At 43.1% G+C, this 27491-nt stretch overlaps 4 protein-coding genes across 7 annotated transcripts; 3 read left to right on the top strand and 1 right to left on the bottom strand.

Annotated features, from left to right (window-relative positions):
• Positions 1-316: 316 nt before the first annotated feature.
• Positions 317-4236, top strand: noxo1a (NADPH oxidase organizer 1a). 2 transcript variants are annotated; one of them, XM_086055266.1, is made up of 8 exons: positions 317-468; positions 564-644; positions 726-789; positions 868-1051; positions 1404-1594; positions 1683-1796; positions 1889-2006; positions 2924-4236. In XM_086055266.1, exons 1-8 carry the CDS (start codon positions 406-408, stop codon positions 3858-3860), a joined length of 1752 nt encoding a protein of 583 aa, XP_085911392.1. In that variant the 5' UTR covers positions 317-405; the 3' UTR covers positions 3861-4236. The 2 variants fall into 2 exon arrangements, with proteins under 2 accessions (XP_085911392.1, XP_085911391.1); XM_086055265.1 differs by having other exon boundaries at positions 726-1051.
• A 414-nt stretch (positions 4237-4650) lies between these two features.
• On the bottom strand, positions 4651-19736 carry tbl3 (transducin beta like 3). 2 transcript variants are annotated; one of them, XR_015090087.1, is made up of 24 exons: positions 19552-19736; positions 19392-19443; positions 19171-19266; positions 19034-19081; positions 18794-18935; positions 18604-18688; positions 18317-18487; positions 17780-17855; positions 17546-17642; positions 17239-17459; positions 16533-16674; positions 16111-16169; positions 15925-16031; positions 14622-14757; positions 11221-11460; positions 11040-11110; positions 10608-10764; positions 9154-9212; positions 8229-8332; positions 7256-7327; positions 6738-6896; positions 6134-6227; positions 5733-5874; positions 5108-5255 (listed from the first exon to the last, which is right to left on the bottom strand). XR_015090087.1 is itself a non-coding variant. In XM_086055264.1 (23 exons), the coding sequence occupies exons 1-23, from the start codon at positions 19581-19583 to the stop codon at positions 4922-4924; spliced, it is 2754 nt and encodes a 917-aa protein (XP_085911390.1). In that variant the 5' UTR covers positions 19584-19735; the 3' UTR covers positions 4651-4921. The 2 variants fall into 2 exon arrangements, 1 of the variants encoding a protein (XP_085911390.1); XM_086055264.1 differs by lacking the exon at positions 5733-5874 and having other exon boundaries at positions 4651-5255; positions 19552-19735.
• A 7-nt stretch (positions 19737-19743) lies between these two features.
• On the top strand, positions 19744-24234 carry rnf151 (ring finger protein 151). 2 transcript variants are annotated; one of them, XM_086055268.1, is made up of 6 exons: positions 19744-19947; positions 20077-20297; positions 20417-21288; positions 22308-22483; positions 22556-22652; positions 23691-24234. In XM_086055268.1, exons 3-6 carry the CDS (start codon positions 21286-21288, stop codon positions 24150-24152), a joined length of 738 nt encoding a protein of 245 aa, XP_085911394.1. In that variant the 5' UTR covers positions 19744-19947; positions 20077-20297; positions 20417-21285; the 3' UTR covers positions 24153-24234. The 2 variants fall into 2 exon arrangements, with proteins under 2 accessions (XP_085911394.1, XP_085911393.1); XM_086055267.1 differs by having other exon boundaries at positions 20072-20297.
• Positions 24235-24774: 540 nt separating this feature from the next.
• rps2 (ribosomal protein S2) lies at positions 24775-27150 on the top strand. The gene is made up of 7 exons (XM_086054635.1): positions 24775-24861; positions 25156-25293; positions 25374-25463; positions 25747-25854; positions 25993-26326; positions 26826-26917; positions 27021-27150. Exons 2-7 carry the CDS (start codon positions 25159-25161, stop codon positions 27099-27101), a joined length of 840 nt encoding a protein of 279 aa, XP_085910761.1. The 5' UTR covers positions 24775-24861; positions 25156-25158; the 3' UTR covers positions 27102-27150.
• Positions 27151-27491: the final 341 nt, after the last annotated feature.

The following is a 27491-nucleotide window of genomic DNA, read 5'->3' as shown; positions in this document are numbered from 1 at the left end:
GCGACCCTTGTGAGGATAAGCGGTATGGATAATGAATGAATGAATGAATGTATCCAACAAAGACAACTTACCTGCGTTGTGGTTTCTGAACATATATTTCTCAGTTGAATTGTACATGTTTGAAGTCACATTTATTGATTTTCTCGTGGCCTTTTCTTATTTTTTTTCTCTCTATCTTACTAATTGTCCTTTTTGTGGCGTGACGCCAGGGTCGGTGCAATGTTGGACTTTCCCTTGAGTGAGTGACAAATGCTGCTGTCGTGTCAAGCAGCCACACCTTTGCAGGTAGAGCGTGTATAAATTGAGTGGAAGAGCTCCCAGGCGTTGAACTGCCAAATGCTACACGGAAGTGGACGCAATCTTATTTTGCTGCTTCGGGCGTAGTCGTTGCACTTTGGATTCGCCATGTCCCAGAGGTACCCCATCAGCATCCGTTTAACCGGAGTGATGGAGAAGGACAAGAAAAAAGTAAGGCATCCATTTTTCTTGGAGAAGCTTCTCATGTTGAATTTTTAAAGAATTTGGACGCAAAAGTTGTATCATTTGACGTTTTCCTCCTCTAGCTGTACATCACCTCGGTGCTTTGGTCAGACGAGGAAGAGATTGTCGTCTACAGGTCAGTTGAGGACTTCAAGAAAATGCATGTAAGTGTAAAACACCTCTTTAACATGTCAACACACTCGATGCTTCGGTAGCTAAATTTGTCACATTGCCTTGTTTAACAGAAGCAGATCAAGAAAGCGTTCCCCGGCACGAAGAAATCAGAGAGGATCGTGCCTAAATTTAAAGGTATTCAATCATCAGGCACTCACTCGGCCTCGGTGAAGACGACTGAGAGCCTAACCCGAGTGTCGCGTATGCTTCTAGTCACAAAGAAGTCCAAAGCAGGGCAGAAGAACAGCACCTCTAAGTCCCTGAATTACATGAAGCCCTTGCAGAGGTACTGCAATGAATTGCTGAGCTGTGATCCACAAGTCAACCAGTCGGTGCACCTCATCCAGTTTCTGCACCCCAAAAAGGAGGAATTGCAGCCAGAGTACTCCAAGAACAGGTGTGTTTTTGTCAAATTCCAGCCCCTAAATTCCTATTTCCAGAACAATTGAACCATTCAAGAGTACATTTGAAGCACTTTGACAAAATTCCAAGTGCTCACTGGAGCGCTAAGCATGCCAAATGAGGCATTGTTGCATCATTGCAGGCATGCTTACACGCCCTAGTTGACAAGTGAACAAGCAGGATGGTAGCGCAAACACTGACCTGGATGACAGCCAATCGCAGGGCACACGCTGACAAACAAGCATTCACTCCTATAGACAACTTAAAGTCGTCGCTGAACCTACCAGTCATGTTTTTGGGCCTGGTTCTGCAGCATATCTACATCCGCTTTTCCTTTTCGCCCTCAGCGTCATAATCATGCCCCCCGAGACCCAAGCCCAACAAGAGCAATTTTTCAGCCAGGGTGGCAACGTGACCCAGCCCTTTAGCATGGAGACTTACAGGTGTGTGGCCCCCTACGAGACCAAGGACACCAAGAACAAGCCGTTCAAAGTGGGGTTGAATGAAAAAGTCGACGTGCTCATCAAGGACAAAGCAGGTGAGCCGAGCAGCTTAGTCAACTTTGGACCGAAACGCAAAACCAAGTAGCATCCGGCTCTGACGTTTTCCTCCGTGGCTGGCTTCAGGCTGGTGGCTTGTTGAGAATGACGACAAGTGCTTGGCTTGGTTTCCCGCTCCGTACCTGGAGAGGACGGACGATGAACCGGAAGGGGATAATATTGATGGACTTCCCGAAAGAGGTACAATACATAAGCACCACTCAACCCCGGGGACACCCTGCCATTTTCTCAAATGTGTTGGATCACTTAGTTTGTCTCTGTATCGCCATCAGGATTGTTTTACACCGTGACCAAGAGCTACAAGTCCACCAAAGATGACGAAATATCAGTGAGCTTCGGTGCCTCGGTGGAGGTTCTGCAGAAGTCGGAAAACGGCTGGTGGCTTATCAGGTATTCTAAACCTTAAACCTTTTTCATCAGAATATCAACAGAGTCATTGGGATTGTAGTGCTACGGAACCACTGACATTAGGGGTAGAGACTATCACTGTACTCAAAGATGAAACCGCTTTTGAACCCTTGATACTTGACTTTTACAGTTTGCGGTCTGTTTTTAGTCCCGGATGAGGTACCGCTTTCTCTAATAGAGGACTCGGATGTTAGAGTTTGAATACAGGATACATAAGTGTAGGATTCGAGTTCAGGGTTATCATTGTACCTGTAGCTTACACCTCATGCCATTGACTAGGTGCGCAGCTTCACCTTGGAGTCCAATTATTACTATGAATACTAGATACAAAAGTGATCCAAACTGACATAAGCGGTACAATGGCTTGTCAGTGGGGTGCTACCCTCAAAGGTACTGCTTTTGTACCCTTGACACAAGACTTTAGGACTTGGGAACATACCCAGACCCAACTGGTCACGAACAATGTACAAACTGAGAGTCCAATAATTATTTGGGAATAGACGAATACCAGGACCATACATAGATTGGTGAAAATTAATAGTACCTGTGACAAGGGTTGCAATGGGGCTGTTCGTTGGTATGGCACCCTCAAAAGGTATTGCTTTTGTACACTAGACACTTGACTTTTATGACTTGGGAACATACCTCTTTCCCATTGACCGTGGACATGGTACAGTTACCTTAGAATCCAATAATTAGTTGGAACGCCACATACATTTGTTTAGACGCTACCTCAAGGGACAGATATTGACACAAGGGGTGCAATGGCTTGTTAGTGAGTGGTACCCTTGACTTTAACGACTTGGCAACATACCTTGCACACCTTGTCCCTATTCCTGATAGTGAAGAGGCTTTGTCCGATTCTTCAAAATTTTAACTCAACCTTTGGCTTTCCACAGATATAAAGGCCAGGCTGGCTACATCCCCAGCATGTACCTGAAGCCCCCAAGCAACGGCTACGTGGGACAAGGCCACCGCGAGCACAGCAGCCCCATCCTTCTGTCCCCCACCAACTTGCCAGTGCAATCACAGTCGATAAGCCGCTCTCAAGACAACCTCCAAAAATTAAATACCGACAGGCCCGCCTCCCCAAACCGCCTCCCCCCCCTGACCAAGCAATTGTCCAGATCCGCCGAGGTCCTAACGCCACCTACGTCCACTCTGTCCCCCGCCAAGCCGCCCGCCATAACACTTCCCAAGCCGAGACCTGTCCCACCTCCGAATACAAGACGTGCCCCATCTCCCGATCCAAGACGTGCCCCATCTCCCGATCCAAGACGTGCCCCATCTCCCGATCCAAGACGTGCCCCATCTCCCGATCCAAGACGGGCCCCATCGCCCGATCCAAGACGGGCCCCATCGCCCATGCCAGGACACACCTCACCTTCCAATCCAGGACACACCTCGCCTCCCAACGCAAGTTATGTCCCTACGCCCATCATCATGGTGAGGAACGACATAGATAGCGATCTTCCCCTTAGCCTGATCGAGGACAGCGAGACAGAGTTCACAAGTGACAGTGACTTCAGCAGTGACGAATTCAGCTTGTCCTCGGCCAGCACGACCATCAACCTGGCCATGAGCACAGACGACTATCGCCTGCGCCAGAGCCGCACCCCTCCGCCCCCATCCAGGAACACACTGAGCCCGCAAAGCGCAACAGGGGGCAAAATGTCGCCCGCTGTTTCCGACCCAAACATCTTCAAGAGCGTTTCAGCGCCCAAGGTGCCGCCCAGGCCGGAGACCAAAGAGATCCTTAGCCGTTGCACAACCATCACCCGCAAGAACGCAAACAGATCTGCCAGCCCGACGCCGACTCCCATACAGACTCGGTAGAAGAAGCCGATGTGGAACAATTCAGATCAGACAATTCCAATCCAGCAGAATGTGTTCAACTGCAAATGGCATGGAGTCACACCAAAACATTGACTTCTCAAACGAACTTGTTCAAATGTATTTAGTGTGTTATACTAGAACGATTGCTAGCACCTTTGCAGCTAATTACCATCCCAAACATGCATCCCCTCAAGTCTTTTCAGTCTCTTCAAGGTATATTTTCCATATCGGAAAACATCTGTTGCGCTTTGTGCATTTAGACATGGAGCTCATTTATACATGTAGCCAAAGGTAGTTTGCTTGTTCGGAATGTTAATTGACTCAGGGTGTGTTGTGGTTTGTTTGCTTTGACCCAAATAAAAGCATGGTGATCAAATGCGCAGTGCTGTGACGTGGCTTAAACAAAGACAACAATGACATACCGCAGGGCCTAACTTCATTCCAGTCCTTGATGGTGAAACTCTCAAGTCCTTTCATAGTGGGAACAGATCTCACGCCAGCGGCACAAAAGTCAGCTATATGAACCACTACACTACCAATGGTAACATCATTTCCTTGCTATTCGGCTGTGAACCTTTCCCTTGGCAGCTGCATGAACGTCAGCTATATGAAACACGATTAACAATGACCCCATTATTATGTGTTCCCTAACGTTGCATTGTGAACCTTTTTGTCCAATCCCAGGCCAGCTGCAGCTATGGAAGAGACACGAGTGATGCTCGTTCATGAAAAGACGTCACATTTGCGTCCTCGTGTTATGGATGAAGAACATTTCCAGACACTGATCCGCTCGTATTAAAGTACAGATTGTTTGATTTTAATTCAAAAGAACAACAAGCACATGGCTATTTCATAGTCGCAACAAAGAATCGAAAGGCAGCGCCTCGCTTGACTGTGGAAGAGCCGGTCGATCGGGCAGAACAAAACAGTCATTGTTAGTAAGCTGCTGCTTCTTGCTGCTACGTGTAAACAATAAAACATTGCTTCTGCTTGCTCAATGGAACGCTGCAGGTAATAAAAAATGTTGACCGCAGGTGTGCACGGGAACTTGACGGTGTCGGTCAGCTCGTGAGAGTGGAGTCTTGTGGGAAAGAGAAATTGGCAAGACATTTTGCAGCTTTCGCTGTCATTTGATGCCGCTCCTCGTCTTCCTCCTCAGAACTCTCCTCCCTCTCTGGAAGGTGACTGCCATTCGTGGAGGCTTTCTTGGCAGCGCTCACCTTCTCGTCGTCATCTTCCTCTTCCTCCTCAGCGGGACAGTTTGGCTCTTCCTCATTTCCGCTATCGTCCTCATCACATTTGTCTTTGCCGCTGCCCATTCCCCCATCCTTATCGATCATAAAAATGGATTCAGAGCCAAGAGGTGTGGTGTCCATTTCTTCATCTTGGCCCATGCTAGTAGAGAGGATGGGACATTCGTATTACACTCATCCATTTCTGTGTATAACTGTAGTCACTTCTTATCAGTCCTAAATTCTCCCATCTCGTAAAAAATGTGCACGTTGCAACTTTTTGTGCCAACAATGACAGTTATTTGGAAAAGTTCATAATTCTCTCTAGCTTGAGAAAAAAAAGTCAAGAAAAGATGACTAGAACAGACGAACTTCATGTGGGGTTAATCAGAGGCACGTGCTCAATTGAGTTGTATAAGCCACATCAATGATGTAAAAAGTTGACCTTCTTTTACATTTATTTGGCATACATGTTCATTTAAATTCATTCGAACACAGCACCACTGCCATCTTTATAAGCCTAGCATTAGTCTGCTAGCTTAATGCTAGCATAAAATGGGAAATGTCATAGTAATACAGTTGAGCAAACTTAAGCAGAAACACTGCGGTATCAAAAAAGGAGAACATCATCAATACTTACAGGCATATTGTCTCTCTGCTCCGTGGAACTGCCGAAGTTCAGCTTGAGCTTTAGTTTAGTTAGCCGACTGTCTATTTCTTCTTCACATCGATCAACTCTACCTGAGTCACACTACTGCCACCGTCAGGCTACGTCGCCTACACTAGAGAGGGCACCACAGGATGTGTAATATGTGTGGCTTACGTGCGAAAAAAGTTTGGCTTTTTGAATATATTTACGTAGTGGGGGTGTGGCTTCTATACCAATGCACTCAATAGATGTATTTATGTTGCAAATGGTATGTTATTGATTTGAGTCATTCGAATTAAGATGGGGAAATTACAAGCATTTCCTGTGTTTTCTGCTTTGTTTGGCAGTAGCCTCGACTTGCAGATGTCATGGCAAAGATGATCATCCCTCACCTGGATGGCGCTGCGGCTACTCTCATCTTCTGCCACATGTAGTTGAGGAACATGGATGCCTGCAGGAGACGGCCGATCCTCTGCATGTGTCTCTCTGAGGGCGGAATAAGCCAATTAAGAAGGCAACAAACCTAACGTTGTATTTTGCACATCTTGTGGTTTCAATTTGTTCTGCCAAGCTCTCATACATAAGTGTATGTGAGTGCTACAGAGTGAGGGAGAAACCGGTAACTGTTATGGCAGGTATCCCCGCTGATGACTTCAGCTGCTTTGGAAACAATGCTGTCTTGTGTTTCACTGCTTGAACAAGCTCAAATTAAAAAACGATATCTTTCCAAGAGCCATGAAGTTACTCCTCCTTCCACATATCAGGTCACTTTATTCACCCAGATTGACACATTTGCATTTGTATTGACATACTAGAGATGGAGAAATCCAACTATGGAGAAACTGGGCGGTCTCTAATCGGGCTCCAGAACTATTTTGGCCTGTTTTACTGCCACAACCGCACCCCCTCCCGGCTTGCTTTTGATGGTTTCTATTGTCTCAACTGAAAGCCCAGGCAGGTACCCTTTGCACGGACCGCCGCTGGGAATTTGCTGACCTGTGTACGGTATGAGGCCCTCCAGCACAGTGCGGGCGCCCTGGTACTGTAGGAGCTCCTCAGGTGGGAGGTGCGTGAGCAGCACCTTGAGGACTGCCTGAGCATCCAGGCAATTCCTGGCATTCGTGTTCCACACCCCGCAGTAACGCAGCAGTGACTCTGAGAAAGACGACAAGACGAGAGCAAAAGGGACAATCGATTGACTCCGCAACTTTGAAATTGTGCATTCATATGTTAAATTGCGCTAGTCTTGGCTAAACGATGGATACAGGAAGATTCTATAATAGTGGGGGCTACACACTCATGTCTGTCATAGTTTTTATACTTCCTGATTAGAGCGTTCCGCTGCTATATCAAGTGGCCAATTTGAATGAGCGTTTACAGTGCTCATGCAGTAAATGATTATGATCACTCTATATTGCAGATTTGCCCTAACTCCAGCGGGCTTGGAAAACATCACCCGCGATAAATAGCTTCACTTCAAGGTCATGGATGATTTTGCATTCATCTCCGTTTACCTTTCTGATCCACTCGAAGTTTCAAGACTGTCTTCTCCAGAAGCTCGCTACTGTCTTCCGCCTGACGGATTGCTATAAAGAACAGAAGTTGTTCCATGTCAGTTAAGTCAATAACAAAGCAGGACCCCTTCTATATTTCCAAAACAGTCATCTGCCACATTTGCATTTGTACGCCAGCGTTGCGCAATGCCGCGTTGCGCAATGCCACGTTACTCAACGTGTGCGCAAATGACGTCAGACCGTAGAACAGGGCAATAAAGTTCTGACATGGGACTATGCAGGAACCTGTTGAACCAGATTGCTCCTCATGTGCTCGTGACATTCTTCACGTAGAAAAAGCAGACACAAAAGATTGTGGCCAGAAGATCACCTCAGATTTGAGCTAAAATGGAAAACGTTTTGACACCTCAAGTACAAATATGGCCTAAATATTTCTCTCTTTTCCCGTTTGCTCTTGTTGCACTCATGTCAAAGGCCAAAGCAAACAGCTGAACTTGTTTTAGCAACCGAAACCAGACATCAACAATGAGAAATGACAGCCTAACGAGTGAATGATTAATTATAGGTCAAAATACATTTTTCTGTCAGTTTTTTATTGTCGCAACAGAATGATGTCACCTGAAGGCTCGACACTTAACTTTTCCACAGGTAGCGCTGATGCGACCAACATACCGAACATGGTTTGGTCGCACCTTTTTTGTGGGAGTACATTCATATGAATGGAGGTCCATTCAAATCCAAAGTAGAATTGAGGAAACTATGGAAGAGTGAAAAAGAGGGCAACTTTCACCCGCAAAGGCCTGTGTTAGAGGGAGCATTAAATTGTAAGCAGTCGCCCAAACAATTCGAGGAAATGCTTCCTCGCACACACTGGAAAAAAAGATTGCAGACTCTGCCCTGAAACAAACGCATTTCAGGTTAATTCAAGTGCAAGACATACAAAGAAAATACCTGTTATTCAAAGGTTAAATACCTTTAATTACAGACAGCACGGTGTGCGGCTGGTCCAAGGAGATGGCGAGGCCCAGCGCTTTCAGGTATTTCTTCTCATGGAGCAGGTTGGACAACTCCTGCTGCCTTCACATAAACGGGGAAGGACACAGAACAGCGTTTCAACAGGCCAGGTTTTCTCCCAAACAACGTTTGCTCATCACTATCCACTGAGCGCGACAGATTGTTTCCTCTGTTGGCTTTCTGTCCACAAAACAGACTGTTATGAGGAAAAGAACTCGTTCTGAAACGGAATGCCTGAAGTAACTTGCTCAGCTTATGATGTTTGCAAAGAAGTTCAGACAGTTCAAGCGGCAAGCGAACGTAGAAACATGCAGCAACTCAAAGGTAAAAAATAACGTAGACAAATGTCTACATTTCTGTGTACAAATGATCTGATCACTACTACAGATGAAATGTCGAAGTCTCAAATTCTTGTGTCATCTAATTAAACCAACTGTTGTGATTCACTATTGAAGGTACCAAAATCACTGACGGCAGTTACTGTATACGATATCAAAGATGAAAGTTGCGAAAATTACGAGACTCCTAGTGCGACTGCTGCTGTAGCTTTTGCCATCTTTCTACAAAGTCATATCAACTGTCTGGAGATTAATGTGAAAGTATGTTCAAGCCAAGAACAGGAAATAATTCGACCTCTTGGGGTTGATAAAAGATCACATGTCCGCTTAGTTCTAAGAAAAGGCTTCATCGTGCGAAACCCCGACTGCGTGATTGCTCAGCATGGAGTCAACCTGTCGCCTTCTCAGCCCGAGGTATTGTCACGCTCAACAGACCAGGATGACAGCCAAAACGGCAATCTAGTCAATCAGATGTTTGCTAAAAAGAGGGACCCAGGTTGTTTTTCAATTTTGTGCCGCAAAAGCTGGCGTGGCCTGGTGACTTACTTCATGATCTGATCCTCCTGCTTGGCCTGCTCCTCGGCCAGCTCAATTTCCGTCACGTCCTGGGAGTGGGCACAAAATCATTCTGCGTATTGACATGGTCTCATGACAACACATGGAAAAAGTAAAACATTGGTGGACTTCTTTAGTTAGCTGCCCCTTTTTTTCATTGTTATTATTAATACGTCATCACAAGAAGGCACACTCATTGATTTTTGTTTTTATATTAAAGTTTGACAAGTGTTTTTCATAGCAACGTTTACTGTAGGCCAGAATAGAGGTGGGTCAAATTTAACAATCTATGAAGTGATTAATTTTAGATGCCAGAAAATACTGAGAAACGTGTGTCTTTTTGAAAATATATTTCAACGCTAATGTATTTGAACAATCGTTGTGGCAAGCAAACACTAAACAGTTTTGAATCAAGTAAAATGTCCTTTTGTCTTCCTCCCTCTTTCCCAAACGGCCATATTAGTGTCATGAAAGACTCTAAATTGTCCACAGGTGTAGAAAATGGATGGATGGAGATTGACGGTAGCTTTCACTTTAATTCTCTTTCGTGCAGGTAAGTAAAACGGACCTCCGTCCTAAACTGAGGACACCCCCAAACATGGTTCAAGCAATCCTCTTCATTTGTATAGATACCGATATTTTCTTTCTTCCTTGTGACCCAGTTCACACCGTTTGGCAAACGGTGAAAATAGGTTGGAATTGGATATCTTCAGATCGGACTTCAGCCTCAGATTTAACTGCCAATGTGAAGGAAGTGTAAGATGACACTAGCCTGAGAGTGTGAACCACATGCCATTAAAATGTGCAGACTGATGAATTGTGCACACACACGCCTACGCAAACACACCTAAAAGTAAGACCATCACATCGGGAAAATTACGTTCCACGCCTTTTATCTGATGTGACGTTGGTTTCAGCTTTGTAAACGTTTGGACATATTTCAGGTATGTGCCCGTGTACGTGGTTGCGGGTGTTTGGTTAATGTAAGACGAAAATGGGTCACTTGAAAACAGAAGTAAATGTAAAAACAGAGTTTGAAAAATGAATACAAATCTGATATAGGCATTGAGTCGGAATTGTGCATTCAGTCCTGCAGGCTAAATGCATCCAAAGGCTTAAGACATAAATAGTTTTGTGAAATCTGCATGTTGAGTTGATATGTTTGGAGAAAGTCCATTCATATAATTAGCATCGATCATGTTAGCTAGTTAGCTCACTAGTTTATGCTAAAGCTAGCTAGGCACGATTATGAGATACAGTACCGCTTATAGCTATCTGTTCTGTGAGCAAGTTAGCTTGCTAGGTGACGCTTAAGCTACTTAGGTACAATTTTGGAGTCCATAAAACATTGTGAGCAGGTTGATCTTATTGTATTACCATATAATTATCATTCAGTATCTATTTGTCTTAGTTCTTAGCTTTCTAGCCATCAATCCATCGCTCACCGTCCACACGGTGATGTTGGAGTCGGCCGACCCGGTCACCATCTTGTCGTCTTTCTTGCTGGCGTGGAGCCCCCACACCTTGTCCTGGTGGGCGTCGAGAGTCTTCACACACTCGTTGGTCTTGATGGTCCAAAGCTTCACCAAACCATCGGAGCCGCTGCGGAGTGAGCGCCAGTGGAGTTGTTATTGCTAGGTAGTAGAAATATCTGAAGCCATCTAGCTCAAATTAAACAAATAAATACAGTACAATTTCAAACACTGAAATAATGAAAAATATTAACATTATGTCCAGTTAATTCAAATTAAAAAGATTTGTATTCAAAGCATTGTCGTTTTTAAAACTTAAAAAGCAAAGAAAGTTTTTTTTTTTTTTTTTAATAAAGTGTAGTAATTGGTTACCTTCATGTATTGTGACAAAGGTGTCGAATTTACCTGCTGAGTAGCTGAGTGCCTCGGCTCACAAAGACAACCTTCAACACGGACGCGTCGTGCCCCTCGAATGTCTATTTAAAACAACAAACCCTTTTTTACTTTACAAGCAATTCAAATTTAACAGCATGCTCATATGCACGACTCTCATTTTTGTGAGTAGAGCAGGCGTGCCCTGGCCCACCTTAAGACAGCTGAAGTCCTGCAGGCCCCACAGCTTCGAAGTGCCGTCAGCGGAGGAGGTGGCCAGCACCTGGTCGGCGGGCGAGAAGCACACAGACCAGACGCCGCGCCGGTGGCCCCGAAATACTCCCAGCAAGTCGACGGTGGTCTCCCCTGCCAGTGACCACAGCTTGGCCGTGCGGTCCTGCGAGCCAGAAGCCAGCAGCTTGTCGTTGGGAGAAACGGCCACGCTGTTGATATCCTGCAGTAGCACAACCGTGACACAATTTAGGATTGTGATGGTCTTTTCTGCACTTTCAAATGAGATGTTCAATGACATTTACAATGATCTTATGAGGAAGTCCAATTTTGAAATAATCAAATGTAGCAGTGGTGGATTATCCTGTACTGGAGTATTTCTTTCTCTGACGTTTGTCAGAAAAGACACTTTTGTTTTATGGCTATTGACTCAACATGAGACCTTTATGTCATTACTTGACTGGGTGTAATAGTGAAAAGCAATTTTACTTTTGACTTTAGTCATGAAGTAGTACATTTCAGAGTCTGGACTTTTTTACTTTTAATTAACTAGAAGAATTGAAACAGTACTTCAACTGGAGTCTTTTTTACACAAGTAGCTGTACTTCTACTAAGTAGAGGGTATGTGTATTTTTGCCACCTTTGATGTGTAATTGCAGTAGAAAAGCAAAAGCTATTATTTTTAGATTGCCCTTTTTGGGGTAGTTAGAAGGATGGAATAAATAACAGATTGCCACAAATCATTATTCAGATGAGAAATAAAAGCCCTTAAATTTCAATGAGGATCCGGCTAAAAGGTGCAGGTCAGAGATGTGAATGAAAATTGATTTGTTGGTTCAGAATTCTGTTGACAGATTCGAATGGATTGTTGATTAACCGTGTCTTGAAGCAGTTGATGCAAAACGGAGTGCACTCCTCAGCGTACGACTACTTGTCCTCAATTGGATGAATTTTCCGACATCTAAGATGAATTCATAAATAACCAATCCTTACATTTTGAAATTTGGAAGGAAATGTTGACAAATGCTCATCCCTCGTGTGGCTGCAGCAATTTTCAGCTAGTCACCATTACTTCAGCACAGAAACAATAACTCGTCCTTTCATAATGTTTTGCGGCACTTTTTTTACTTGTGCACGCCTGCATGTGTTGTATGAAACACAACAAATGTGGTCACGGAAAATGTTGGGGTTTTTTCAGTAGTTAAATTTTAAAAATAGTTAACATGTAGGTTCACTATACACAGTGATTTTATCCCCAGTGATTTTATTGAGAAGCACTGGTACATACCGGTATATACAGCAGAGCGTATATTGAATTTCCCTTTGAGGGATCATTATCAGGAAAATGACAAATTATAACATCCTTCAAATACGGCACTCTATTTTTTATTAATTTTCCCCCCACTTGTCAAATTCAGCCTTAGCGGAGGTCTGCTCCCTACCGAATGATAATGGAATCAGAACATAATTTGTTGCATAAGTTGAATAATGCTGTTGAGTGCTCAAACTTTGTCTACACGATGCAGATTTAAGTCATGATATTGACTATACAACAGCAACATTCTGTTCACACATTTCTTTGACCTGATATGTTCATTACAGTGTAGAATTTCCTGTTTCTTTTCTCTCAACAGCACTGTAGACTTCTGAGAATGAATGAACTTGGCAACGCCACCAAACAAGATTCCATGTCACGAGCATGGTTTCCTTTTTTTCCACCCGACAACCAGGAAACGAAAGAATTTCTACACAAGTGAATATCAAGTTCCTTCCTGAGAGTGGGGAAAAAAAAAAAGTATAAACGCTAAGCCGTGGTGGATAGCGAAACATCAATGGGTGGCAATTTACTACAATGGGTGGTAAAATGCTGGTTGGGGCAGTATTTGTAATTCTGTAATGACTTATTTTCCACCTCCGAATTATTCTAAATTGCCATCTTTGACATTAGCTACTGTGCTTTCAGGTTATTAAGAAATCCACTGTTGTGAGCAGGTTTGATAACTGCATTTGACTTGAGATTGCTATCTTAGCTTAAATAAAATAACCCCTCAATACTCCTACTCCTAAATCCTATTGCTCTATTCTTCTTCTTCTTCTTTTTCCTATTATAGTGGATTGAAAAAGTCACACAGCCCTGTTCAAAGGCCAGATTTTTGCGGTAGAAAAAAAACACAAAAAAAACAGACCATGACAAACAATTTTAAAGCCTTTTACACGTTAGTGACCTATAACTTGTACAACTCAACTGAAAGAAAAAAAAACATTTTTTAAAGGGAAAAAGTCAACCAAAACATTTTTTTCCAGAATATGTTCTATGAAGGCCCACTAGTCTAAACACGGCAACTAGTGGGCCTGCATAGAACATATTCTGGAAAAAAATATATTTGGGTTGACTTTCTCTTTAAGAGAGGAAAGTAAAAATAGACAACTAAGATAATACGGCTTCTCAAGTGTGCACACCCTTTTAACTGGGGATGTGGCTGTGTTCAGAATTAACCCATTGATTAACCACAGTCAAAGTCACATTAAATGCTAGTAAGCACACACCTGCCATTTCAAATGCCTCTGATTAACTTCAAATGAATTTCAGTTGTTCTAGTAGGTAGGAGCGGTAGGTCCCCAAAAAAGGAAAGATGTTCTAATACGCATTTTCCGGAAAATGCTTTTAAATGATTTTATCTTGGTGTCATTTTTTTTTATATCACATAGTCCTGGCATTTGAACAAGAAGAGTGTGTCGACTTTTTAAAGCCCATGTACTGGATTGTACCAGTGTCTCACGTTTGACTGACCTTTGGTGTTGAAAGCAGTGTGCCGCACCCGGAGGAAAAATATTCAACTGTTTTAATTTGGGGAAATATTTGGGAAGTAAAAGCATTTTTAATCACCAAAATATTTTCTTGTTTCTGTAATAATGAATGCACTCATCTGAAATGATACTTGGAATACTCCAAAGTACTGTTTTACAAAAATAATGAAGAAAAGGTCGCCTTCAAACGTATGTTTGACAATGCAGTGTCTTTAATGAACCCAAGAGGCATGTTTTGGAAATGGGAGGAAGAAGGCGTACCTGGAGAAAACCAGCACAAGCACGGGGAGAATATGCAAACTCCACACATGAATACTGACATTCAAACGCAGAAGGTCAGAACTGCGAGACAGACATGCCAACATCCTTGATCCAAACAATATGTATTAATTACTCGAACGCCAATTAACCTGAATAGATTGCCAGGCTGAAAAATTATGATTGCAACATCCACACAAGATGCCGACGCAACGTCAGGGCATCAATACAAAGACACACCTGACCGAACAATTCAATAAATAAGATAAACAAAAATGGAAACTTCCTGGTTGTTCAAGTTGATCGGTGTCGGCGTACCTTATCGTGCGCCTTTTCCGTGGCACGTGCAGCCAGCTGATGCAAGTCTGTGTCAGTGGCGGATAAGTCTGCAGGGAGATCCCACACCTTTACTGTACAGTCCTGACTGCCGGACACGATGAAGGATGTTTTCAACCTGCGCACACACACAAACGTGCATTCATGTCCAACAGATTTAAAACAAGCCGTTTTGGGTCCAAAGGTGTCTACACTGTGTTCATGGATGGATGGATGGATGGATGTTCATTTTCCTAAAGCGACTACTTCACAGGTGTCGCATGATTTCAGATGACCAACTAAAGAAAATTAAGTTTGTCTACGTTATGTTACTTGCTAAATGGATTTGTTGTTTTGTACGTAAATTCTTCTTAAGACTAAAAGGGGAAGTCAACTGGAAGAAATTTTTTGCAATATGTTCTATGCGCCTTCACTAGTCTAAACGTGGCATTCTGATTAATATCGTGTTTGTGGATTATGAGTTAAGGAGCAAAATCCACCCGTTTTTAGCCATCTCAGGGGGCGGCTATTTTGTCACTTCTGTCGACTGAAAATGACATCACAGTTGCCCAGGTAATGACCAATCACGGCTCACCTGTTTTCTGAAGCTGAGCCATGATTGGTCATTACCTGAGCAACTGTGATGTCTTTTTCAGTCGACAACAAGTGGCAAAATGGCCACCCCCTGAGATGGCCAAAAACGGGTAAATTTTACTGCTTAATGCATATTCCACAAACATAATATTAACCAGAATGCCGTGTTTCGACTAATGGGCCTGCATAGAACATATTCTTGTAAAGACTTTTTGGGGGTTGCCTTCCACTTTAATGAACAACAGTGCAACAATTTTTCATGACTTCTGATTTCAAACTAACAATGGAATTATATGGGACTTGTGTTTATGTAACAATATGATATACGTTAAGATGATTTTGATCATAACGGCCCTTCGAGGGAAACCATAACTACCGGTACAAAACATGAATTTGACATCCCGGCCAGGTCCATGGTATTCACAATGATTATGTTTCCTAATCAAGCACGAAATCCATTAGGCTCTATAACGTGCATGTTTTTTTGTAAAAATCAATACTACTAATGCTGACAACAGTATTTTTTTATTCAAGAAATACAATCTTCTCAATTATTATGCACAACTGTTTAAAAAAAAAAAAATGTTGTAAGGAACTACATATTTCTATGACATATTATGACTCTGAATCCCCAGGTTCTCAATAGTGTTGGGATCAGGGAACGGTGGTGGCCACATTTGAAACTTAAATGTTTAACGGGGCTGAATGTTACCTGGAACAGGAAATGGAGCCCACAGCGTTGGAGTGGCTAGAGCCGAAGGCCACGCAGCGGACGTGGCCGCTGTCAGCATCCATGTGCCACACACGCACTGATCTGTCCTGTGGAATGAACACGCCACATGACATTACATGACTTGCTGGAAAAGTGTCCTTATGTCAGGCATAGGCGTGTGCTCACCTTTGCGCAGCTTGCAAAGACAAAGCCTTTTTTAAACACGTCCAATGACAGGACAGTATCTGCGAGGGAGGAAATGTGATAGAAAAGAACAACATTACGTCAACCTGCTCATTCAGTAGTCAAGCATCACAGCATTGTCTTCATTCATAAGACCAACGTTGCGTAAAATTGTAAATGTGTGTGTAAACCATGTCAAGCCTTGTTACATAATTGTTGCATCATGTTTCCACTGTTACGGCACGACCCTTACTATTAAATAACAGCACCAGGAAATGGAACATATTTGCAGTTCAATGTTCAAGTGAGTAAAAACGTAATACATTCATTGCTGACCACTCTCGCAACGATGTGACTAAAGCGTACTGTTCTCGACTGTTACATCTCAATGTGCATGCCCACGCTGCCATCTGCTGGCCACTCACCCGAGTGGCCGTAGAGGATCTGGCAGGTGTTGGTGAGCAGCTCAAACACTTTGAGCTGGCAGCTGTTGGTGGCCACCACGATGTGGCTGTCGTTTTGACCCAGGAATTTCACATCCAGCACTTCATCACTGTAACCCACAAACTGCGGGAAAGAACTCATATTAGAGAAGTGGGTGTCTTCCTGCTAGGTATCACGCTTTTGCTATGACTTGTACTACCAAATACAGTCATGCAAAAGGTAGCTTCAAGAGGAAAGCAGGACGTTTCAGTTGATTATAGTGGCAATGAGTTGCTGGCCTTTTGGAATTGTTCATAGTTCCATCCACCTTGTCTAAGGCCCCAGTTCCAGTTGAAGAAAAACAGCCCCAATGTACAACGCTGCCTCCATCATGCTTCAACTACATCTCCCCAACATGTGGGAAAATGTGTCCACAAAAACCTGCCATTTGAACTGGGGTGTGTAGACTTTTTATATCCACTGTAGGTTACCATTCAAAACCAATGGGGGGCTGATTTCAAAAACAACTTCAAGAAATTAGGTTAGGCAATGTGACTGGAAGACCACAAACAAAAGACTATTTGAAAGCCAAACCTTACTGGACCTATTAAATAAATACCCTCCGCATCAAAGGCAGAATTTTTGCACCACTTGCATATGTTTCTCTATCTAACTTAAGTATCCAGATGCATGTCACTCATGGCTCACCTGCTGCTGTGTGCTGAGAGCAGGCAGCTGGTAGAGGACAATGTTGTGCTCCGCAGTGACGGTGGCCAGCCTGGCAGAGGCTGGCAGGTGAAGCAAGTGCGTTAGACTGCGGGGGTCGTCATCCGTCTCCTCCTCATCCTCCGAGGAAGGGCCGAGGTTGGACGGGAGGGTCTGGTTGTAGACGCAGCGGGCCGTGCTGGCCTCCCACACTCGCAACAGCCCTGCACGGGCCAGTAGGAAAGAGTTTTGATGTAACGGAGAGTAGGAATATATTGTTAGCACATTTAGGAACGGGTCATGGCTGAACCTTTGCTGCCAGCTGTGATGAAATGCAAGTCTCTGCTCTGGACTCCTATTTTCGAGAGGTCTTTTTTCACAGGTAGGATCACAACGCCCTCCACAGCCTGCACACAGAGGCCACACACTGAATGAAGTCGTGGAGCTGCAGCATCAGATGTAAGTTTTAGATCAATAGAAGACGCAACGCCAATTCTAGTTTTTGTTTTTCTTTTGTAACATCCAATAGCGGCCGCAGTCTTACCTCATAGACGGGTACAGTTCTCTTAGCTGTCCGGCTCTTCAGATCCCACACTGTGCAGATCTTATCTCTCCCTGAACTACATACCAACAAATGTGGACAACACAAAAACATGAGTGACATTACAAAACACAGCACGGAAGACAGAAGATGGCATTCCAATCCAAAGTTAAAGAGGTCCATTACAGGAAAATGTCTTGGAGCCCAGGTCAGAAGCATCCTCATGCATAGCAAGCATTATGAGTGACCTCAATATTTTGCCAACAATTGACTACCATTTGATTTTAAAAGACACAACTCAGCAATAAGTAAATGTTACACGAAAACATTTGTGGATTGCTGCATTCTTTCTTGATAAAATAGATTTGCGAAAAGGACTTATATTTTAAACAAATATGAATCACCACACAGCTAAAATCCCATTTTCTTCACCGTTTTCTTGCTTTAAAAGACAAGTGTTTACCCTGAAGCTGCTTTGAAAACGGAATGACTGACAATGCATGTGATTGGACTGCGTATATCCACACACAACATTTGTACCTGATCATGGTGTCGCCATCGGGGCTGAAGCTGAGGGAAGTGACGGCGCTGTAGTGGCTCTGAAGCACACACACACACTGGCTGGTGTGCAGGTCCCACAGTCGGATGCCGCAGTCTACGGAGGATGAGAAGAGCTGCAAACGGCCAATGTCTGGGTGGAACTCCACCAGGCTGTACACATATGATTGATGTTAAATTTATTGTTATTTAGTTCAAGCGTCAATGACATGAAGGTACTGACATGCATATATGGAAAGGTCAAGAAAACTGTTGCATATCACACTTACTGTACAACACCAGAAGAGCCTTTAAGATTATGTGTGCAGTATTGCTTCACCACATCCCAGAGCTTAATAGTGCCGTCACAGCCACCTTAAAGTACATATAGGACACTTGATGGAATTCGTGCAATTCCTTTCGAACAAGGGTAAATGAGTGCAACAAGAAAAATAACAGGTGATTATTATTAATGCGGACCTGTGGCCAATAGCGTGGAGGTGCAGTCAAAAGTCATGCTGGCTATAGGAACAGTGTGTATGGCCTTCCAAGTGCGGGTGCACTGTGCTTGCCTCCAGTCCCACTGCTTTAGCAGGAGCGCTCTGCTGGCTGTCACCAGCATCTGTGGAAGGGCGCGAAACACAAACACAATTAACTTCTCCACAGCCAAAAGCATTGTTTCCATTCAAGATGGATGACCAAAAAAGCATGCAAGCTTACCTCGTCGTCGCAGCTTAGCGCAAACGATGTGATGTCCTCTAGATCATCCTGAACAAATTCATAAGATTCATAAAAATTCATAAAACGCAAATGTCAGATCACAGTGCTGTCACTGCTAGGGTGTGTTTCGGCCTTACATGCTCAATGCTGTGGACAATCTTGCCTGTGCCGATCTCCAAAACATTGACACGAGAGCCACATGTGCAAAAGATGTATTTTTCATCTTTGCTGATCTATCAAAGAAATAAAGCAAAAGGTTTAACGGGTCAATTTGCTGATTTAATTGACTTTTATTGTAAAACACGTTTGCCCTGAACTAGTAAATGTTGACTTTTGAATAAACAACTTGAGACTATACCTGCACTTTTCCTCCTTTGTAGAAAGGCTCAATCTTACTAGAGACAGCATAACTGTAAAAGGATGACAGAATTGTAGAAGACGGTGAGTTGTTGCTACAATTAGCTTAGCTTGGTTCATCGAGTGGAGCCACCAGCTCGTGCGTCGGAACTCAAACTTACTTTGTTTTGAAGTGTAAGTTGATATTCGCCATAATGTTTGCGACACAAGCTTAAACTGTTACGCTATGTCGAAAACGCTCACTGAAATTGAGGATTTGTTAGCCCGCACGTTGCCTCCAAGCAACACATCTTATCCGCATGTTGATAGTTGAGTCGCAATGATTGTACGTCTTCAGTAGGAACGCTGCTGATTTGGTCGAGATGGTTTACGTCATATACAGGCGACGCTGTTAGAATTGTTGAATGTTAAGATTGTCGATGAAAACATGGAGGCTAAAATTATCCATGCTGTTTGTGGCCACCCGGTACTTTATGATAACTCCTGCTCCCATTACGGGGACCGTACGGAAAGACAGCTGGCCTGGAGAACGGTGAGCAAGGAAGTTGGCGTATCTGGTAAGTAGATTTATTGTACTTGTTGTCTGTTGTTTACAGTGACACCAACCACCGCCCACCTGAGATACAAACACACTGTCTGACTTGGTTGATCTGCGATGGTCATACGCTTTTTTTCTGTCAGAGTAGAAATGCCGCAGAAAATGGAAGGGGCTACGGGACACTTATTTAAAGGGATAGAAAGAAGGACCAAAAGAAGAAGAGGTGAAAGCACTCGGCGGCCCTATCTTTTCTTGACGCCTGTGTGCTACCGCGAGAGGCGTGTGGTAACGTAGGCCAGGGGGGCGACGAAGATGGCACCGCAGAGGACTAAGGGCCACGAATAGCACAAGAAGTTGGTCCAGAGCATGGTATGCTTTTCTCAGTGACTACTACTGTATTCCACACTTGTCATTATTGGTTGTCTGATACTTTAACGACTTTACAAACGGCTTTGTATCACAAAATATGGTGTTTCCATGTCACACAGGAAAGGGGAGATGTAAAAGGATCGCTCCAGAGGGTGAGAAGGAAACAAAGCTAGAGGAGCGCCTACTGTATTGTTTGAGACAGCGTGTCGACGTTCCAGCCCCGTCACCCTCAGTGGATGATCTGTTCCTGAAAAGTCTGGCTCCTTCCCTGCAGCGATTGCCACCCCAGCAGAAGGAATGTGCCATATTTCAAATTCCCAAATTAATTTTTGAAGCACTGTACCGTTAGATTTGGAATGCTTGGAATAAATGTCTGGGTGTTGATTGTTTCTGTATTCATTTTTCTAGTGTTCTTTTGTTGAGGATAACAATAAATCTGCTTAAAGTCCAGGTCGGGCAAGTATATGTCATTATTCAGCTGCAGTGTTCTAACAGTTGTACGTTTTGTTATCAGCTAACTGTGATCCATAATAATGTAAAAAATTAAATGTCTAAAATACAGTTTATCCTGGTTATAAATGAAGACAGGTAGACCCAATGTTCACTGTGAATTGACGATGTTGCGTTATATAATCATTTTGGTACTGATCAAATAAAAATGCAGGTTTTTGCTCGAAAGTATGCGTGGGCGGATTTTGAGACTTGGAATGCCCTTTATTTTATTTGTTGTTTTTCTTCCTAATAAGGCCGCGTTTGGATTGATTTCATTCCAATTAATCAGAGGCAAAATGGCTCCGTTTAACACGCCCCGAACTGCGCTGCGCAGTCCGGGTACTTGCACATGGTACCTCCCTCGTGTTGTGTCAGGAATGTTCACGTATGCGTGTTTTGTCACGATAACACGGGTGTGAACGCAACGCCGTTACGTTGGTCGATGTGGAGTGAAGCTGCTGGAATGGAAACATAACGGATAGTGGAAACGAACAACATGGTGAGTAGTAAAGAGACTTTTTAAACCAATGTTTCATTGATGATATGATGAACATTCTCTATCACATTCATTTTAATTTTGCCTAAATACTACCAGTCGTGTTTGTTAGATTTTCTGTGATCTTTTTTAAGAGGCTCTTATTGTCAACTAAGGATAACCATCATTATTCACAAATTATGTGACAGTAATATCATGCACGTCTCTTAAAACGTAATGAACCACATTGATGGTTGGCAGAACAATTCCGCTTCGCCATACAGCCTTTACATTGAAAACTTTAATGAAGACCAGGGATGGAAAATCCAAAACCCAATTTAATAATCTTAATTTTGGTTTCAAGTGTCAAGTGTCCTTTCAATTCGTAATAAATTCAATTTCAAATTATACTGTTTGGGTTCAGGTTTTCACTACAGTAACTCAACAAAAACGTCACATTCCAATTATGGGATTAAAAATCAGAATTAAATGCAATGAAATGCAAATATAAATGGTTCAAATTTGAAGTTGGTTTGCTACCCTTTTCCTGAATAAAGATTGCACATGCGCAGTAACCCTGCCCTCTCTAGCACATCAGGTTTTCATAGTATTAATATGAATGTTTTATTTATTTTCAGAAACTATAAATAACAACTCAAGGTCAAATCCATATTGTGGAAGCTTTTATTGGTCAAATTTAAAAACAAACAAAAAAAGAAAATATCTCAAAAACCGGATGTGTTAGAAAAAAGTAAAGTCATCTTTTTAGACAACGCCAAAAATACGTTTAGGGACAGAAAAGCCAGCACTGCCATTTGCTGTGACCAGTGTTATCATAGATTAAGCATTGTGATGTGTTTTGAAGGTTTAAATCGAATACAACTTTTAGTGGTTCTTGTGAGATGTTTGGAGACCCCTGGAAATCTTGGGACCTGAGCCGATTGACAATTGACTCGTTCCAACATGTTGATGCAAATATCTCCTCCCTGCAACCTGTTGTAAAGTTTTCCTTTTCTTTCTCTATTGATGTTGTCACCGTCCAGACGGATGCAGATGTGTCATCGCAGTCGCAGAGTGGCGGCTATGACGTGGAGCAGTTTGTGGACACCCCAGACTACGATCTCATCTGCACCATATGCCAGGGGGTCCTGCGGTGCCCCGTTCGGGCGGCGTGCCACCACGTCTTCTGCAAGAAATGCATTTTACAGTGGCTCAAAAGGTACAAGCAAACATGGAGTACTGTCAAATGTTTCAAAGCAACTGTTGAGTCACTGTTGTTTCTCGTCGTTAGACAGGAGACGTGCCCCTGCTGCCGAAAGCCGATTAACGCATGCATGATCTTTGTCATGTTCAAACTCAGCAAGTCCATAGGACGCATGAAGATAAAGGTAGGCCTTAGAAAGACTAGAGACAGTACTGTATGCTGGGGATCACGTTTACTGTAATTCAGTCAGCAATTAATTGGAGAAAGTTGCTCAAATGAGGATTAGATTGAAGTAATTTATTTAGTCCATTGTGATTATGATGGATCTAACAAAATTACTAGCCATTTTGCTTGATAATTTAATCTTAAACCATACCATAAAGTATCTTAGGTATTTGTTTCTACCATTCAATATGTACATATATGGTTTATACTGCAATTGTTGTACAAATATCCCCAAAGTAAATAATGTAAAGTAAATTCATTTGTTCCCGATTCAAACTGTTGCCATCATAAAACCTTTATTAACTATTCAGGTTGTGTTTAGGTAATAGTGCAACATTCATCACTTTGTTATTAATACAGAGAAATCAACAACTTTGTAGTAAAACTAGAATAAAGTAAAATCCTTGCCCTTCAAAGTAGTAAAAAGGAGCCTGTTATTATTTTCTCCCTCATCATTATCAGCTTCATGCTTCATGTTCGCATCGACCTGGTAAAATTCATTTGTGTAGTTTATAGATATTTATTTCTTATAATATCTCTTTGTTATGCCCATATGCCTCTTTATCCTCTGCAAAAAGTAACTTATATGACTGCAGTTTTACTGAGTCACTTACAGTAGTTGTGAAAGCCGTCTTCGTTTGTATTTTCATGACTGTAGTACACTGCCCCCTGTGGCGAAGTTGTGTACACTAGAAGGAACAGCAATGAAGTAATCATGGTGCGCAAAATTCTTTCCATTCTATTCAATTGTCATTACTACTGAATATGGTTTCCCTAAAATACAAAATTATAGAGAGCTATTTTGCTTACTGAAAAACAATTGTCCCAAATTGTTTTCATTTATTGTCATATATTTTTAACAACAAATTGAGTTTGAAGTCAGCAATCATGGAAAATTGTGACAACAAAAAAATAAATAGTCATTACGATTTATGTTAAGAAGGGGTTTATCGAGAAAAAAAAATCAAATGATTTTGTTATGTAATGTCTTTTACAGTGTAAGAACGAGATCCGCGGCTGCGCAGCGACATTCGCCCTCTCGGAGCAGTACTGCCACAGCCTGAACTGCTTGTTCGAGCTGGTCCCTTGCCCATACGCCGGGTGCCGGGCGCAGCTCCTTCGCCGCGACCTGGAGACCCACGCACGCCACTGTGAGCACTGGCGCCAGCCGTGCCACATGGGCTGCGGCACCGTACTCTCCCACCGCACGCGGGCTCAGCACAACTGCTACATGCAGCTCAAGCTGCAGTACCAGGCCAAGAGCAGGAACCACGGGGCCATCGCCGCCGCCCTGCACAGGAAGATGAGGAGGATGCAGAACACCATGGCGCATATGAAGAGGCAAATCGGGCTGATATGCGAGAGTCTGCAGGTGATGGACGAACTGCACAAGGTGGACGAGGACTTGGGAGAGGGCAGCTCCAGATCCACAGGGACGAGATTTAGCAGCGATGGCTGACAGTAGAGGGAAGAATGTGTTCAGTTCATTGTGTTGGAATATGCAGATTGGTTTATCATCACATTCAATTGAGTGCATTTGTAAGATATTGTAAATAAAACAGGGATCACTAAACATGCAACTGTTGTTTATTGGTTGGATTTTACTTTATTTATTTTTTAAAGGAAAATACAGGTCAAGAATGTGTCTTTTTGAGACACTAAAGTATTTATTGAAATCTTTAAGAAATGAAAACATGTCTGAAATGCCTTCTAAGTTAGGGGATAGCCATACAGTATTAACAGAAATGTCCCCGCCCTCACACACACTTTTTATATTCAAACAAAATATGTAAAACTTTGACTCCAGCACTGAAAAAAAGGTGTTGCTGGAAGCCATTTATTGTATGATGTATCAAATACAGTAATAACATTTATAGGTGCAATGTTTTGTAACCACAATGTTTATGTATACTGTTGCTCACTTAAGTAAATTCTTATGAAGTGAGGTTCAAATATTCCAAATGATTATTTTGATTTAATCAATTTCAAATTATTGAAGTAAATAATACAAACAGTATTCGTGCTTTTTTGCGCTTCTGAAAGCTGTTGTAGCGAAAGGTTGCCACTACGAGTCAGTATGTGGCGAGATCTTCTAAGTATCGCGATGTTTCATATATATAAAACCCAGTGGGCCCGCGGTCAGGTCTTCTTCCTGTATTAACGATCACGTAAGTACTACGAAGTGTTTACATTTGAACGCATAATCCATCAAAATCTTACACATCCTCATCTCAGTCCTATCACTGACAGGCAGAAACTAACGTGACGATATATTATTTAGTGAAACTGACGATATTAGTGAGCGTTTTCATACATTGTGAGCCCAATTGTGTCGTTCTTTTTACTCCCAATATGGCGGCGAAACTCATGCGCTTTAGTCACCTATATCACGACTACTTCAAAGTTGTCCCGAACGCGTTTCTTTTTCGGCTTCAAGTGATGTATGGCGTTTTATTCCACAGCAAATGGCGGACGACGCCGGTGGTAGGGGAGGCTTTCGCGGAGGTTTTGGCCCTGGTGGCCGTGGTCGGGGCCGTGGACGCGGCAGAGGCCGCGGAAGAGGCCGCGGTGCCCGGGGAGGCAAAGCCGAAGACAAGGAAGTGAGTGGACCACCTTTTCTACTTGTTTGAAAGCACTCACTTATATCGAGTCGACATAATTTGAATATTTCCCTTTGTAGTGGGTGCCAGTCACTAAGCTGGGCCGCCTGGTTAAGGACATGAAGATCAAGTCCCTGGAGGAGATCTATCTGTACTCTCTGCCCATCAAGGTAAGTTAGTTCTGTGCATGTTTAGTTTATGAAATAAACGGATACTTCAAGTTTGCTAAACACTTTCAAACGGGAAGTCAACCCAAATCATTCCTTTAAAATATGTTGTATTTGATGATTGTCCTGTCAAGTCCCCTTTGGCTGCATTGTAAACATACTGAACACAACAACATCTGTGAGCATAAAATGCATAGAAAACTCGTAACATAATTCAGTTCTGACTTGTATTATGCTCCTATGTGGAGTCTTAAATTGCACACATCTTTTATTTTTAACTTGGCAGGAGTCTGAAATCATTGACTTCTTCTTGGGGTCCGGTCTGAAAGATGAGGTGCTGAAGATCATGCCTGTCCAGAAGCAGACCAGGGCTGGTCAGCGCACCAGATTCAAGGTGAACACTCAGTCATTGCCATTTGGGATGTGATTTTTTTTTTCTTTCTCTCTCTCTCTCTCTCCCCCCCCCCTTCTTTTTCGCCTTCTTACCCCCCAAAGTGGAGTTCCACATGTGAACATGCGTTTTTCATCACAGGCCTTTGTTGCAATCGGCGACTACAACGGCCACGTGGGCCTGGGAGTCAAGTGCTCCAAGGAGGTGGCCACCGCCATCCGAGGCGCCATCATCCTGGCCAAGCTGTCAATCGTGCCCGTTAGGAGGGGCTACTGGGGTAACAAAATCGGCAAGCCACACACTGTACCCTGCAAGGTGACGGGCCGTTGCGGCTCCGTGCTGGTGCGTCTCATCCCGGCGCCCCGTGGTACCGGTATCGTGTCGGCCCCCGTGCCCAAGAAGCTGCTCATGATGGCCGGAATCGACGACTGCTACACCTCCGCCAGGGGCTGCACTGCCACACTCGGCAACTTTGGTAAATTCTAAGTGAACCCTTGTTTATCGCTAGGGGCAACGGTGAACCTCTATATACGGTGGTGCCTTGATTTCAATTCTTCATCTTAAATTGTCTTTCCCTACTGAAAGCAATGGAACAATGAAGCTATTCTCTACAACCCCCAAAACACATTAAAATGGTAATAAAATTGGTCTTGATGATTTATAACCTAAAACATGTTGGGTTAAGTTGAGGTAACACTGCAACTTGGAAACACTTTTTTTTCTTTCTTTCTTATATTTGGGTTTGGGTGTCTTGAGCTCATCTTTCTCCTTGCTCTGCTCAGCTTCACCTTTGCCCGTGGTGTGGTTGTCGTTAAATGGAGAGACAGAAAGGGGCGTGCATGTAATTCACAGCAGACTGACTCTATGTGGTTTCTTCTGGTCATCTTACTGACGCCTGACACTTTGTCCAAATAAACTACTGCGGGGAAACTTTGTAGAATCACGTTAGAATCAAATTCTTCTTACTCCTACAGCCAAGGCCACCTTTGATGCCATCTCCAAGACTTACAGCTACCTGACTCCTGACCTCTGGAAAGACACCGTCTTCACCAAGTCACCCTACCAGGTCTGAACGCATAGCACTTGTTTCATTGCTCACTCCTCAAGCCAGAAGTAAATTTGTCTTTATTCTGACTGATCAATCTTGCTCTTTTCTTTTTCCCCTCCAGGAGTTCACTGACCACCTGGCCAAGACCCACACCAGAGTGTCGGCGCAGAGAGGCCAGTCTGTCCAGACGGCAGCCTCCTAAACTCTTGTACAGCTGAACTGTTGAAATAAACGTTCTGATGAAAACATCACATCCTTGTGCTTTGTCACTCACACCAATAACTTACAAACTTAGATTAATATATGAGCATCTAATTATTGATCCAACAAGGCAGGAAACATTGACATCCAATACTAACTATCTGAAATGTCCATGGAAATGCTCCATATTGAATACTCCAATAAGAGCATCTTTTAAAATTTCAGCTTTGCAAAATTATTGAATTTCTGCAGTCCTCTATGAAATTGGACTGATTACGCTGAACAATCTTAATCACATGGCTGTGTCCCTAAATGTATTGTGATGCGGTTTTAAACCTGATTTGAATTGCTAGGGAAAAAAAGGTAGATTAAGAATCTGCGTAAATTTCAT

This window comes from Filicampus tigris, chromosome 16 (assembly GCF_054856515.1).
Source record: "Filicampus tigris isolate MCC_2025a chromosome 16, RoL_Ftig_1.0, whole genome shotgun sequence".
NCBI classification, from domain to species: Eukaryota; Metazoa; Chordata; class Actinopteri; order Syngnathiformes; family Syngnathidae; genus Filicampus; species Filicampus tigris.
Note: the sequence above shows the minus strand (reverse complement) of the source record. Positions and strands in the feature narration are given on the sequence as shown.

Bases quoted from the DNA above. Each gene is read 5' to 3' on its own strand.
- noxo1a (XM_086055265.1), top strand. From the start codon at position 406: ATGTCCCAGAGGTACCCCATCAGCATCCGTTTAACCGGAGTGATGGAG. The intron at 645-725 runs GTAAGTGTAAAA...CTTGTTTAACAG, and splicing joins AGGACTTCAAGAAAATGCAT to AAGCAGATCAAGAAAGCGTT. The intron at 1,595-1,682 runs GTGAGCCGAGCA...GGCTGGCTTCAG, and splicing joins GCTCATCAAGGACAAAGCAG to GCTGGTGGCTTGTTGAGAAT.
- tbl3 (XM_086055264.1), bottom strand. From the start codon at position 19,583: ATGGCGAATATCAACTTACACTTCAAAACAAA. The intron at 16,170-16,532 runs GTGAGTGGCCAG...CCTCCCTCGCAG, and splicing joins GATCCTCTACGGCCACTCGG to ATACTGTCCTGTCATTGGAC. The intron at 6,228-6,737 runs GTCAGCAAATTC...TTCCGCCCTCAG, and splicing joins GGGCCTCATACCGTACACAG to AGAGACACATGCAGAGGATC.
- rnf151 (XM_086055268.1), top strand. The intron at 22,484-22,555 runs GTACAAGCAAAC...TCTCGTCGTTAG, and splicing joins ATTTTACAGTGGCTCAAAAG to ACAGGAGACGTGCCCCTGCT. The intron at 22,653-23,690 runs GTAGGCCTTAGA...TGTCTTTTACAG, and splicing joins TAGGACGCATGAAGATAAAG to TGTAAGAACGAGATCCGCGG.
- rps2 (XM_086054635.1), top strand. From the start codon at position 25,159: ATGGCGGACGACGCCGGTGGTAGGGGAGGCTTTCGCGGAGGTTTTGGC. The intron at 25,464-25,746 runs GTAAGTTAGTTC...TTAACTTGGCAG, and splicing joins TGTACTCTCTGCCCATCAAG to GAGTCTGAAATCATTGACTT. The intron at 26,327-26,825 runs GTAAATTCTAAG...TTACTCCTACAG, and splicing joins TGCCACACTCGGCAACTTTG to CCAAGGCCACCTTTGATGCC.